Below are 14,983 nucleotides of genomic sequence, written 5' to 3' on the forward strand. Positions count from 1 at the left end.
AGCTCAGGTTTGTGTGTTCGCAAGGCAAACATTTTACCAACTGAGCTATCTCCCCAGGTCCCAACTTCAATATTTTAAGACACTAATTAAGAAGATGGAAAGCACTGGGAGATTTGCAGTCTCGCTCACTGAATGTCGGTAGCGGGATCCATAGCACGAGGAGGAGACAGATCTGACATGGCCTTTGTGTGGAAGGAACATGGCTCCCCACTCTCTAAAATCACACTTCAAAGCTCTTCTGTCTCCTCACCCAGCCCCTCAAACATACTTCTCCCCCAGGTGGAAAGACCCCCAAGTACCCAGGGGCTTGGAATGAAGATTCTCCATTTCTGCTTCCCCTTCTCCCTCTCCGTGTCTGCCCCACCATGAAGGAGTCCACGTCCCACAACCATCCACGTCATTCTACCCACCTTGAAAACCCATAATGCAGTAGAGTCCCCACAAGTGCCGTCTGATAACTACAGCGCCCTTCCTCATGGCCTCGAAACCATCAACTGGTTTCTTCCACTTTACCAGAGTGACCTTCTGAGTCGGCTGGCACCATGGTCCTGCTGAAAAGCCTTTCAGAGGCAGCAAGGCATGCTCAGGAACGGCCAGGGCTTCCTGATGGTGTTGACGAGGTCCTCATAGCCCATTGGTTCTGTCTCTGACACCTCTGCCTGGCCTTTGCGCTCCACCCAGCTGGGCCAATGTTTAGTTCACTCAGTGTGCTTGGATTTCTCACCTGCAAGTGTTGCATTGTTGCAAATACAGATTCTTCGCCCGGGTTAAAGCTGACATAGTTCTTGGAATGCAGCATGGAGGATGCAATCCCTGCATGATGTGTCTTCTTTGAGCATCAGTATCTCTTTTGCTCCCTGATCTACCCTGAGCACCTACAGCAGGGCAGGGTGTATAGCAGACGCCCAATGGGAGCTCCCTGATTGGATGAGTCATCTTCATTGGCATTCAGAACCTCAGGAAGGGGTTGGTGGGAGGTGGGGTGGGTGGCTCAGTCCTAAAGCATCTGTGCAATCACAGGACCTAGGTGTGACTCTTCACAAACGCATGTAAAGCCAGGTGTGCTTATTACATATATTTGTAATCCCAGTGCTGCCATGGGGAGATGAGAGCCTGAGACAGCAGTCTCCCTAGAACTAACTCAAGAGCCGGCTAGCCTGGCTCACATGGTGGCAAATGATAAGAGCGGCCTCGCCTCAGACAAAGTAGAAGATGAGGACTAACACCCAAGGTTGCCCTCTTACCTCTGCTTGTGTACTGTGCCAGGCACATACTCACACCCCCACTTACCAGCCCACCTCTCACACACACACCACCACTACCACTACCACACATACATAGAGAGACATAGGGAGAAGGAAGGAGGGAGGGAGGGAGGGAGAGAGAGAGGGAGGGAGGGAGGGAGGGAGGGAGGGAGAGACCAAACTCAAACTCAAGGAAGCATTTTGTTGCTAGTCATCAAAACACATGAAATAAGAAACAGTGATAAGGGTGGCCATTCACACAAAGACAGCATGCCGCTGTCAGCCTCACCCTGCAGGGGGACTGAGGTACAGAAAGGTTCATTTGTCAAGTGTGCTGTCCTGCTCCACATAATCATCCAGGTACCAGAGAATCAGTAAAAACTAAACTGGCAAAGCCCCTGTCCTCTGGAAGCTTACATTCCGGTGTGAAGGGGAACGAAAATCATGAAATAAGTCTGTGTGAAGAAAGCAATGTCAGTGAGGACAGAAATTACTAGGAGCTGTTTAAGTTCGGCAGCTGGGAGGGGCTCTTACATAGGCTCGGCATCGTTGGGGGAGTGAGTGCTTACTCTTCAACAAGTGCGAGATCTTTGGCATCAGGTGACTCAGTTGTGTGAGAAGCTTCCTCATGGCTACTGCGAAGCCTTGTAGGAAAGAAACCAGTGTGGGTCCTCTAGGTGACAGAGGGATGCTAACAGGCAGTGCTCATAGAGAGAGAGGGAAAAGAAGTCAATGAATTCCAGAGCCCACAAGAAGGGAGACATTACAACTCCTGGACAAGAATGTGATTTGAGGGATAAAGAGAGAGATACAGGGGCCCAGGATGGTCTCAACCTTGTTCGTTTGTGGAGCGATGCATAGCACAGGATGTAGGAGTCAAAGTATCTGCCGAGCACATAAGTCTCCCTTCCTACCAGTCCTCCAGCCCTCATCCTGTGCTCTTTTCTTCCTCCAGAGAGCCAAGATTGGCCAAGGTACCAAGGCTCCAGAAGAAAAGACAGCTAACACTATCTCCAAATTTGACAACAATGGCAACAGGGACCGGATGAAACTGACCGATTTTAACTTCCTGATGGTGCTGGGGAAAGGCAGCTTTGGCAAGGTACAGTATGGTTTGGTGGCAGCATCCACTCCGGATGGAACAGCTGTTCCTATGGTGGGGAGAGAGGGACATAAATAAACTCAGAGTGTAGCCTGACTGAATGTCATGAAGAAGACAAATAAAGTTTATGTTACCTACACACTTACCACTCACGTGCTCTGAGAAGGAGACCTAAAGAATGGGAATGAGCCATACATTCAGAACAAGGACAGAAGGGCTGAGCATGTAGCTCAGTTATCAGAGTGCTCACCTAGTGTGCATGAAGTTCTGATTTTGGTTCCTAGCATTACATAAACCAGGCATAAAATTTGGGGCTCAGGTGGTAGAGGTAGAATGATCCTTCTCAGCTGCATAGTGAGTTCAAGGAGAGTCTGAAATACACGAGTCTCCAAATATAAGCCAGAGCAAGGAAAGGCTGTTCCAGCAGAGGGAACAGCAGTGCCAGCATCCTGAGCTGGGATGAGCTCGGTGCATTCTCAGTGCCATCAGAAGGCACTGGGTCCATGGTGACATGAGCAGGAGGACCTTTTAGGGGTCATCAGGAGGCACTGAGCCCTCCGTGACATGAGCTGGATGCCCTGAGGTTGCAGATGGAAGCATGGGCTCGGTCTGTCAGTTGTGCTGGTGCTGATGGGCTAGGAAGGTAAGTCTGGATTTTATTCACAGCGCAGTGGGGAGCCATTGAAAGTTTTTAAGCAGGGAAGTGACACGATCAGGTTTGCTCTTGGAAGAGCTCATGGTGGCAGCTGAGAATGGGAACACTTCCTTTTGAGCAGCAGCATAGTTGAAGGATGACTGTGGGACTCATAGAGAGATCCTGGATGCTTTTATGGATACCGCGAGATGCTGTGTTACCAGAGTTGAGATTGTGTTATAAGTATTCCTGACTTGTTTAGTGTTGTTCGGAGTCTTTGAATCCCTTAGTGTGCCACAAATATGCCTGGTATAAATCTCATCCTGTGAACTCAGGTGTGCAAAAAATATAAATTTCTTTTTCTTCTCTGAAACATAAGCCAGAAAACTGAGTTATCCTTGAGTCCCCCCCACCCCACCCCCTGTCTTTGTCCTTACACTACTCCTGCGCCCATCCATGCTATATGCAATCTGCTAGACAATCCTGTTTGTCCCTTCAAAGCCTATGCAGCACCTGCTAACTACTCCATCTTCAACAGCATGGCTGCTCAGCTAAATCTTGTCAGAAGTCCCTAACTTGTGTTCCTCTCCACCTCGCACCTGTAGTCGATACACCCTACACTTAGCTAATTTATTTTTTATATGAGGACACTGTTGCTGTCTAGACACACCAGAAGAGGGCATCAGATCTCATAACAGATGGTGGTGAGCCTACCATGTGGTTGCTGGGAATTGAACTCATGACCTCTGGAAGAGCAGTCCGTGCTCTCAACCACTGAGCCATCTCTCCAGCCCCAGAGTAATTGTCTACAAACGTACCTTAGGTTAGGCTTCTCCCCAGCAACAATTCAGATCCTTCCTCTGCTCCGTCCTCACTCTTAGCTTACTAATGCTTATGGCTCCCATCCATCCTTGTTTGCTGCTTGACTTTTTTTGCTTTGTTTCCTCCTCATTACCCAGCATATTCTAGATACATTGGTGACGGTTGGGTAGCTGAATCGAGCCATTTTTTTTTCTTCCCATGGAGCTTTAATGACACCCTCAAATCTCTTCATGGCTGGCTCCTTGTCCTAATTCACACCTCTACTTGGACACCACTGCTACAAGGTCTTCCCTGACCAATAACATAAAATAACCACATACCCATTCTGCTGTCTGACATGGGATCTTGCCTATGTCATAGCCCAGGCTGGGCTCCAACCTATATCGTCCTGCCTCAGCCCTCCTTCCTAGTGCTGGGATTATAGGTGTGTGTCACCTGGCCCAGCCATTCTCCATACTCCTTTCCCCTCTCCTGGAAACCATTAATGGATAACACTCTGATTTCTGTGTCAGTCTGCCCCTCTTTCTGCTCTAAGATCTATGTGACCCAAGAGGAAGACCTTTCCCTGTTGACTTCAACACTGGATTTCAGGATCTGTGAACCCAGTTCATCTAGGCTTCATGCTTGCATTTTCTCTTGCCCATGGCTGGGATTTCTGCTGAGATTCAATAGAGTATAAAAAATGCTGTCTTAGGGTCTGAAGAGCCCCAGCATGGAATGAGAATGAAAAGGAGGGATAGTCGCCAAGGAGAGAGCCAAGCAGCACTGAGGCCCAGGAGGCTGGACAATAGGCAGTGAGTTGGTTGTGGTCCACACCACTGTATGAGTTTCTAAGAAGTGATGAGCAAGATGGATGTGGGAAGTAGGTGGTGAATTTGACTAGGGTTGGATTAGGGGATCCAGTGAACTCGATTATAGTAATAAAAAAATCAGAGGTGCTGGAAAGGCAGATGCCTGCTGCAGCCCACAGAAGCTGGCATGTAGCTGGTGGCCAGTAAAATGTATTCAGTGAACAAGTGAGACCTGCGCCTAGACAGTTAGGAAGAAAAGCTAACAGGAAGAGAGACACCACTTGTTGGGAAAGGAGGAATCTACCCAAGTCTGGAGATGAGATATGAGGGGAAGAGTCAGGATGTCTCAAATGTCAGGAAGAGTGGATTTCAAAGTGCAGAGGTTTCATCAATGCTGAAGAATAAAGTGACCTAAAGAAAGAGGAAATGCTGACAGGCTGAGGCCAGTAGGAAGTCTTGTTCTGTATCATCCTTGACCTATGTAACCTGGGCTGGCCTTAAACCTTCCGCCCTCTGCCTTATCCTCTCAGGCTCTGAGGTCATAGGGGAGCAACACTACACTCAGCCTCGTACAAGAGCTTTAGAAATTAATTTTTAAGTCAGGTGCTGAGATGTATACATATAGCTACGCAAGAAGCTGAGGGTTATTTGAGCTCGGGAGTCATTAGACCTCTAACACATAGAAAAGAAAACTGAGTCATTCAGTGTGTGTACATTCACACACACACACACACACACACACACACACACACACACTCACAGTGTTTTGAGATGTAATTTTCATATCATTATACTCTCCCCATGAAAACGATACAATCCAATGGTTTCTAATTTGTCACATTGATCAGCACAGTCTCAACATTGCCGCCACCCAAGAAACTCCATAATCACTCACGGCCCTTTCTCATTTCTTTCCTTTCCAATTATATTTTAAGCCAGCCTTGTATTTACATGGCTCACAATTAAAATTACATTAAAAGGATAAACACTGGGAAGTCTTGCTTCCACCCAAGTTTGCCCACTTCTGTGGCCCCTCGCTGACTCAGCCTCCCTCCGTATGTGAACTTTCACTAATTGAATTTGCTTCTTTCTCGTCTCCCTGGGCTCATTTACCATTCTTATTTTTGTCCTTGTTAACTCAAAAGTCAGTGTACCATGCACACGCTTTTGATCACTGAACAGTATAGGCTGGAGAATTGCTGGTGGAAATGGAAGTTCTGTGGGGGCTTCTGGAAAGAATTGAGGTTGGGGTGGAGTTGGGGAGGGTAGTGGGAGAGTGGATCATTGGGGGATAGTGAGCAAATAAGAGAGAATAGATCATGTGTTTCCATGGAAACTGTTATAATAATTGAGAGTTCTCTTGCAGACTGGGGATGCAGCATTAAATAAATGGCAGACAGAATAACAGCCCATCATGAAAGCAAAAACAGAATCACAAACACCTCTATGATCATTTAAAGCAGAGTAATCCTTTGCCACTCTAATGGTGCCAACGGTGGTTTGGAATTAATGCAGGTTTGTATTCCAACACCGACTTTGAACATTTTGCACAATCTGGCTAGGAACATAGCTCAGCCCCCTTAAACAGAAGAACATGGCCATGAGGCTCTCTCCCTTCAGAAGATGAAAAGAACCAGCCTTGGGGCTTTGCACCTCCCTCCCCCAGGTCCTCAGGATCAGATCTGGCCCAGAAAAAAAAAACACACTCTCAACAAGTGCTGTGATCATTTGCAGAAAGATGACAGAGGGTGACACAAACATTTTGTTAAGACCTGTGAAAATGATATAAGGGCAAACGCAAGTGTGAAGCCATTGCGCTCCAGATGTGTTGCTGCAAGGCCATTGTGTTCCAGATGTGTCACCCAGTCCTGCAAACTCGAAAGAGAGGAACCATTTGGAGTGTTAACTCATGGTTACCTGCAGGGCTTACTGGCATGTCTGATTTACTTAGAGAAAGAAGTGCCTAGATATTCCTCAGTATATGTGCCGTGCATAAATAAAGAGGGAAAAAATGTACAATTTGCCTTATCATATTAGCATGGCAACCACCTCATATAAGTGCCTGCACAGCACAGACACAAGCCTTTTTAAAATAATGATTTTTTTTCTATTTAGTCTTTGAAAGTTTTGCACATTTATATTTCATACAGTATATATTGATTGTAATTTGTCCACCGTTACCTTCTCCCAAATGCTTCTAGTGCTGGTATCTAACCCCACCTCTTTCCCATCTTCGTGTCCTTTTTATTGTTAGTAATAACCCCCTCCCTCCAGTTAATGTCCCCACATTTGGAGGGCCACCCACAGGGGCAGGAACAACCTACCAGGGGCCACATCACCAAAGGGGAATGAATCCCCCCTCCTCAGCTGCCACCAGCTGCCAGTTGCTCCTTCTTTAGAGAAGGGGCTCTGCTCCTCCATCCCCCATCCTTGCTGGCACTGTGATTAGCTTGATCTTGTGCAGGCAATCACAGCTACTGTGGGTTGATTTACGCAACAGCCGTGCCCTGTCCAGATGTGAGCATTTCCCAGTTGTCTTCCACATCGACTGGTTCTTACATATTTTCTGTGACATTCCCTGAGCCTTGCACAGGGAGGTTGATATACACGACCCGTGAATACCTGAGAACTCAGTTACTTAGACTCAGCACTTAGGCCAGTTATAAGTCAGTACCTACAGCAAAAAGAGAAGCTCCTCTGACAAAATTTGAGAGCTCTATATGTCTGTAGGTATAAATACAAATATTTGGAAGGCAGGTTGGCAGTGTGAGCATTTAGCAAATCAACAACAGCATATTCCCACATATGTGGGCGTATGATCTCCGCAGTCATGGGCTTTTGATCAGGTAAAGCTAGCCTCAAATCTGATCAGGAAGCAGTTGATTACCTCCATAATTTCCATGCCCTATTGCACTAAGGGGTACCTCTCTCCAGGATGAGTGGTATTGTAGCAAACAGGGTCTAGCAGTGGGTAAGATTTCCACAACACTGTCTGGCACTGTAGAAGCTAGCCAGCAAAGGGGTGGGGTGGGGTGTCATGGTCAGTTTGAGGCAGACATAGCTCTACACCAGATTTGATGTCTGTCATCCAAAAGTGCCAAGCCAAAAACATCTGTTAAGTTATTAGGGCTAATATTGATATCTTCTGAGACTCATGTGTACTTATGGTAATGTTACATATTGTTCAGATTTTTTTTTTTTTTTGGTTTTTCGAGACAGGGTTTCTCTGTATAGCCCTGGCTGTCCTGGAACTCACTTTGTAGACCAGGCTGGCCTCGAACTCAGAAATCTGCCTGCCTCTGCCTCCCGAGTGCTGGGATTAAAGGCGTGCGCCACCACAGCCCGGCTCAGATTTGTTTTTAAAGTTACCCAGGGACTGGGAAAATAGATCAGTTGATAAGTGTTTGTGATATAAGAGTGAGAATCTGAGTTCACAGTGTGACTTGAACCTGTAATTTCAGTATCAGGGAGGCAGAGAGAGACATAAACACATGGATCACTAGGGATGGCTGGCCAGATCGGCTGTCAAATGGGCAAGATTCAGATTTAGTGGTTAAAAAAGTAAGGTGAGCCGGGCATGGTGGTGCACGCCTTTAATCCCAGCACTTGGGAGGCAAAGGCAGTCGGATTTCTGAGTTCGAGGCCAGCCTGGTCTACAAAGTGAGTTCCAGGACAGCCAGGGCTATACAGAGAAACCCTGTCTTGAAAAACAAACAACAAAAACAACAAACAAAAAAAAAAGGTGGAGGGCAGTAGAGGAAGACACCAGACATCAATCTTTGGCCTATGCTTACATGTACACACACACACACACACACACACACACACACACACACACACACACACAGAGGGAGAGAGAGAGAGAGAGAGACAGACAGACAGACAGACAGACAGACACAGACACAGGCACAGGCACAGACAGACAGAGAGACAGAGAACCAAAGAATTAGAAAAGTTTTCATTCTCTTATATGTTTTACTCTTGGCTATGGGAAGGGTGTCTGTCTGTCTGTCTGTGTTTCAAGGTAGAAGAGAACTGTATCATAAGTGTAGATTCACAAATATAAAGAGAAGTTCAAGCCCAGGCTGGGGAGATGGCTCAGTGGCTAAAGGCTTGCTGTGTAAACATGGGGAGCTGAGTTTGAATGCCAGAGCCTATGTCCAGCGAGAGTCTGTAATCCCAGCTTTCCTGTGGTGAGATGAGGGGCACAAGCAGGAGATTCATGAAGCTGACAAACCAACTAGCTTGACATACACAGTGGCAAACAATAGACAGACCCTGACTTAAGGCAAAAGGAGATGACTGACACCTGAGGTTGCCCTTGGTCTCCACACCATCACATATGCATACCTCACGGACATATATGAATGCATAAGTACACACACACACACACACACACACACACACACACACACACACACACACTCACTCACACTATAAACATTTAAAAAGCATTCAAACCTGATACCATAGAGATCTATGTCAAATGATATTTACTGCAGCATGATTGTTAATAGAAAAAATGTAAATAGCTTAAAGATCCATTCATTTAAGTGAAATTTAAATAATAGAAGTTTATCCAGGACATACTTAAATGAAGTATCCTTCCGTTAGTCTCTTTCCCTAACATTTATTCACTTATTAACAGAAAAAAATGGAAAGAACTGTAATAAGCATTCATAATACCCGTCACCCTAGATTCTGCCGTTAGCAACTGACTTTCTTGCTTTATGGCATATCTGTGTGTCCATCTGTACCCCCTACAATAACACCTTCTCAACACATTTCAGGGTCGGTGATAGACCTCCATGCATGTAAGTCTAAACTCTTCATCATGCAGCCCATTTAACCAGGGCACCACCCTCGACGGTCAAATTTACACTCAACGAAGTGCACATTTCTTAAGTGTATCATTCTGTGCATTTTGAAATAATGTGTGCTTTAAAGCACCATGGGGCTATAAACATTGTTCCAAAAAAATCGAAGGAACAGATGTGTGTACAGCTGTGGTACCCTGTGGGAGCCTACAGGAGGCTGACTCCTAGATTAAGTCACTTTCTTCAGAAAGTGACTAGAGCTAGCCCACAAGGGTGAGTTAACCAAGCAAAGAACGAAATGATAACCTCAGGTGCCTCCATCCTGACTTAGCAAGTTTGTGTAGCAGTCAGGACATGGACTCAACTGCTGTAACAAATACACTACCAGAGGTATACTGACTCAGACACAATAGAGGTGAATTTTAAGTCATAAATAGTAGTGGATGGGTGTTCCTGGCCCTGCTAACCCTTGCCATATGATAAATAAGGGATAGAATTCTTTCTGCCTTATATGGCTCCATTAGTCCTTCCAACCTATTCTCTACATTCAGAGGGTGGAGGGGGAGGAACAGGAGGAGGAGGAGGCTCAAGCTGCTTTGTTCTGGAACTGACACACTTCACTTCTGCCCACACCCTATCAGAGAGGTTTCGTCCCATGGCCACGCCTCAAAGCAAGGGCGTCTGGGAGAATAATTCTGGTGTCTAGCACATGGTCTCTCACACATCCTGGCTGCTCCTCAGCTCTGGTTGGAATTTTTCACAGTGTCCCAAAAGACCTCCTGACTTTTTCCCTTTAGAACACCAAGTTTCTCACACCCCACAAACACAAATACTGGAGTGCCTCTTCCTGGTGACATTTCCTTGTGTTCAAATCATGGGACATGCCAGGTGCTAGAGCTGCCTTTCCTGAGCCCAGCAAAAGCCAGGAATAAATCAAGTAGGATGCAGTCAGTGACTTATGAAATTGAAAGAAGCAGCCGATGCTGGGAAACTGGGCATCCAGGTATCACATCCACAGCTGCTAAAAACAATTCCACCCTGTACTGTGGCTGGGTATGCACCCAAAGCAGAATGCACTAACCTCCTCTATGGCTGGAGCTTCCTGGAACAGTGCCCAGTAAGTCCAGTGCCTGAATGTCCCTAGACTACAGGAAGGTGCCCTCCAACACTCAGAATTTAGCCGTTATTGTCCAAGGAAGGTGCCGGTACTGATTTCAGCAGCTCAGTGTTCACAGCAGAGCAGCACACAGTAGGTGCAATCACAGATTTGATACACCCATTGTGTGTTTATATTAATATGTTCTAGGGGAGCCTAGCAGAGAGGTAATTTTGTTCTTCTACAATGGCCAGTGTGAGAGCTAAAGTTATGTTTTAAGTTTTAATTACTATGCCTAAAAGAGTCAAACAACAAAAATGCCTCTTGCCTGTAAGCCCCTTGCCCAAGGACAGACACTGCCAGTGCAGGCTCTTGTTTATGTAAGATAACAAGCCACATGCTTTCACTCCTTTAAACAAGTTTGGTTGACCCAAACTGCACCAGATATGCTTGATATGTAGGAGGGAGTTATGTAGGCAGGAAATACATCAGGATGTACTCTTGTGCCTGATTGGATGTAGGCAGGAGGTGTGCAGACAGAAGTATGTTGAGATATATGCTTGGCCCTGATTGGACCTCTTGGGAAATACATAGCCTTATGGGTATACCTGTATGAACCTCTGCAAAAATGAGACTCATCACCATTTTCTGGAAGCCTAGGAATGGATCTGACCAGAGTCCATCCCCCTGGCTAGTATTTAATTAAAGCTTGCCTCAAATTTGGCTCATAAAACTGTGGCAGTGGTCTTATACTCGCATGGCAGGATCAACACTAGTATCAGTGATGCAACTGATGAAAATAGCCTTCAAGTCTTAGGCTCACATATAATTTGGCAGCTCGATGGCCACTCTATTTCATAGGACATGAAGTCTTCCACTATGATTCTGGTATGGCAAGTCCCAATCTCCTCTTTTCTCCAGAACTTCTCCATTAGAGGAGGCTCATGTCTCAAGGCTCCTCTGTTCTTTGAGCATCCTTTCTAGGATCTGGATCTTCCTTTACTGTCTTTTGCATTGGGTAGATATAGAGAATCAAGTAGTTCCTTTGAAACTTGCTGCTCTATTGTAAGTCACTCCGTCTCCGTCCTTTACAAAGAGGTTCCTCCAACTAAAGAGTGCACATGGAGGGACCCATGGCTCCAGCTGCATATGTAGTAGAGGATGGCCTTGTTGGTCATCAATGGGAGGAGAGGACCTTGGTCCTGTGAAGGCTCAATGCCTTAGTGTAGGGGAATACCAGGGCCAGGAAGCCAGAGCGGGTGGGCTGGTGAGCAGGGGGAGGGGGAGGGGATGGGGGGTTTACGGAGGGGAAACCAGGAAAGGGGATAAATTTTGAAAGGGAAATAAAGAAAATATCTAATAAAAACAAACCAAGACAAACAAATAAACAAAAAGAACAAAACAAAGAGGCTCCTCCAGTTAGCAGTCTTTGGAAATACCTGTCTTGATTTGTCCATCACTCTGCAGATCTACCACTCAGAATTAGAGGCCATGCTGTTTGTGTTTGTTTGAGACAGGGTCTTTCCACATAACCCTGGCTGTCCTGGAACTCACTATGTAGAGTAGGCTGGTCTTGAACTCACAGAGATCTAATGGCCTCTACCTTTACCTCTGCCTCTGCCTCTGCCTCTGCCTCTGCCTCTGCTTCCTGAATACTGGGATTAAAGTTATGTACCCACACACCCACCCTCTCATCCTTTTGAGAGCAGAGGGCCGATGCAAGGGAGATAATTGTTTGCTTTTATAAGTGTCCACTGACATCCATAATTAATGATTGGGTTACAAGAGTGGGGAACGGATGTTTATTGAGCACCTACTGTGTATCAGGTATTCTTTTGGTATATCAGCAATGTTTGTGAACCAAACAGACAGAAGCATTTGCCACTATAGATTTACGTTCTACTGACGATGGTAGTAATTCTGACAGTGGTGGTGCTCTTATCACTTTGAGATCTTATAAGATCTCTGTGCCAGGACCTTATGAGTGTTCTGTTTGGATTAGCACCATTTGTTCTCTGATGCTACTACTATCACCCCCTTCTTAAAGGTGACAGGACAAAGGTGACAGGAGTAACAGGATAAAAGGCTGGAGTAACTTGGTAGAGTCACAGTTTGTAAGGGTTACTTACTGTGTCAAATTTGATTTAGAGATGCATGATTTGTGGCTCTTTGGATATGTGATAGTTTGGATGAAAATGGCCCCCATAGACTCACGGGGAATGGCAATCTTGGGAGGCGTGGCCTTGTTGGGTTAGATGTAGCATTCACTAGGGGTAGGCTTTGAGGGCTCAGAAGCTCAAGGCAGGCAGGCCCAGAGTTACTCTCTTCCTGCTGCCTGGGAGTCCAATGTAGAACACCCAGCTACCTCTCCAGTACAATGTCTGCCTGCCTGCTGCCATGCTTCCTGTCACAATGGCAATAGAGTACACCTCTGAACCTGTAAGCCAGCCCTAGTTCAATGCTATCCTTTGTAAGAGTTGCATGGTCACAGTGTCTCTTCACAGCAACAGAAACTCTAAGACAGGATGGAACTTAGGGCCTTGAACATGTTAGGCAAGTGTCCTACTATTGTGCTGTGCCCCCAGCCTTGATTTGGGGCTCATAATGGCTTGATTCTGAACCCGCACATTCTGGCTTGTCTCAGGGTCTTGGGCGCCCATGTGTTTGAGTAGGTTAACAATTTCTCCACTTGCTTTCTCACTTCCCCCTAAGTGCCAGTTTTCTTCCCTTCCTTTCACTGTGAACTGCTGACCTCAGTGTTGGGAGGTCACCCCACCTGTCCCCCGATCACCTACTCGTCCATGAACGAGTGGGCATCAGTGGGATTCTTAGAGTTCCCATGAGCTTGCCATTTCTCCTGTGCCCTCTCCTCTTGCAGGCTTCAGAACTGTGAGACCCTCCAGATCTCAGAGGTATCTCTAGCAGGAGCACCTATGCTCAGTTGATTCTTCTGCAGTCTTGACTCCCATTCGTTCTTCACTACTGGCCCCGCCCACCTCTGCCCCGCCCCTCCCACCTCCATTCCATTCACACTCCCTTATCATCTCTCATGTTCTTTGAACAGATACTAATTGCCATGGAAGGATTGTGCTATGGACTGCCATGCTCTATGTGGTATTAATTGGCAATGCAATTCTGCAAGTTAGTTGTTTATGATAACTCTCTTGTATCTGTGTGGGAATTATAAGTAAAGAAGGCTGGGCGACTTTGCCAAGATGTGATCTTGGAAAGCTGTTTGTGGCTTGGAGGAGGTGAATCAGGACTTGCAATCTGGTTTAATGATTCCAGCTGCTTCTTGTAACAGTGTTCTCTGTTTTGGGGTACATACATCTCCCTAAACTTCCCCCTTCCTTCCTCTTCCTCCTTCCCTTCTTCCTCCTCCTCTTCCTCCTCGGCACAGAGTCCCTCCATGTAGTCCAGGCTACCCTGGAACTGTATACTCCAGGCTACCTTAAAACTTAGATTCCTCCTGTCTCAGCCTCCTGAGTACCAGGACCGCAGGCAGCTGCAGCACTCCTCATTTTGAGATAACATTTCCAAAATGGCTACCAGAGGTTCATAGCGGCATAAACATATTCTTCCTCTTTCCACAGAAAAGAACTAAAACTTGAATCTTATGATTGCATTGGTATAAAGACAAATACATTAACATTGCATACTAGAATATTTACCTCAACCCCACATCCCAGAGTTTCTCCCCCTGTGGTTTTAAAAACACTAAAATACTTTCACAAGCTCCCAAGATGGGTCCTGTGCAAGGCACAGTCAAAGAAGGCAGTCCCGATTTTCACACTAGCCTCTCAGCAGCCAGGCACTCCTCTAGAGTGCTCTGTGGACACAGGGGAACAGTCCAGAGGCAGCATCTTGTGGCAGGTGCAGCTCTGAATTCTGTCAGGAGAAAGTGTCCTGAGGAGATTAAAGGGGCATTAGTTCCGAGCAATAATAAAGACCTTCTCTCCTAAAGTCTTTGAGCCCCAGCTGTGGGAGTCGAGCCTAATTTTAATCTCATTAGTGGCATGTATCCACACACACACACATGCGTATGTACATTAGACGTGCTTATATAACCCTGCAGACAAAAGTGCTCCCCTTTCTTCCCCCTCTTTGCTATCTTCCTCTACCATATGCTAAACTGCTTTATCATATGGCTCACAGAGAGCTGAGAGTCCCTGCTACCTGTCCTCCTAATCCTCTTCCAGGGAGCCTTTGCTGTCTGATCTTGGCTTCCTGCTGGCTCTGTAGTTCTGTCCCAATTATGGTGTCTTTTCCCTCAGCTCCCAAGCTTCCATATGCAATTCTGACTGCAGTGCAATTCTTGCAGGCTCATCTTTCTAAATCACTTCCCCCCCCCCCCGATTTCCCAGGTCTCTGCTTGACAGACTGACTTGACGCTTCCTTCAGTCCTCTGAAGATAGTGAATTGCAAAACAGAATAAGGTCCTTTTTTTTTTCCTCAACAAAATTAATTACATTGAGGG

At 46.3% G+C, this 14,983-nt stretch overlaps 1 protein-coding gene across 2 annotated transcripts in view; it reads left to right on the forward strand.

The window, feature by feature from the left end:
- Positions 1-14,983, forward strand: part of Prkcb (protein kinase C beta) — a 335,554-nt gene that overhangs the window by 244,098 nt on the left and 76,473 nt on the right. For both annotated transcript variants that reach the window (XM_021166848.2, XM_021166849.2), the window contains exon 9: positions 2,200-2,346. In XM_021166848.2, the coding sequence (XP_021022507.1) occupies positions 2,200-2,346 (147 nt within the window). The remainder of the gene's footprint in view (positions 1-2,199; positions 2,347-14,983) is intronic.

The sequence above is a fragment of the Mus caroli genome, chromosome 7 (genome assembly GCF_900094665.2).
Source record: "Mus caroli chromosome 7, CAROLI_EIJ_v1.1, whole genome shotgun sequence".
In the NCBI taxonomy this organism is placed as follows: Eukaryota; Metazoa; Chordata; class Mammalia; order Rodentia; family Muridae; genus Mus; species Mus caroli.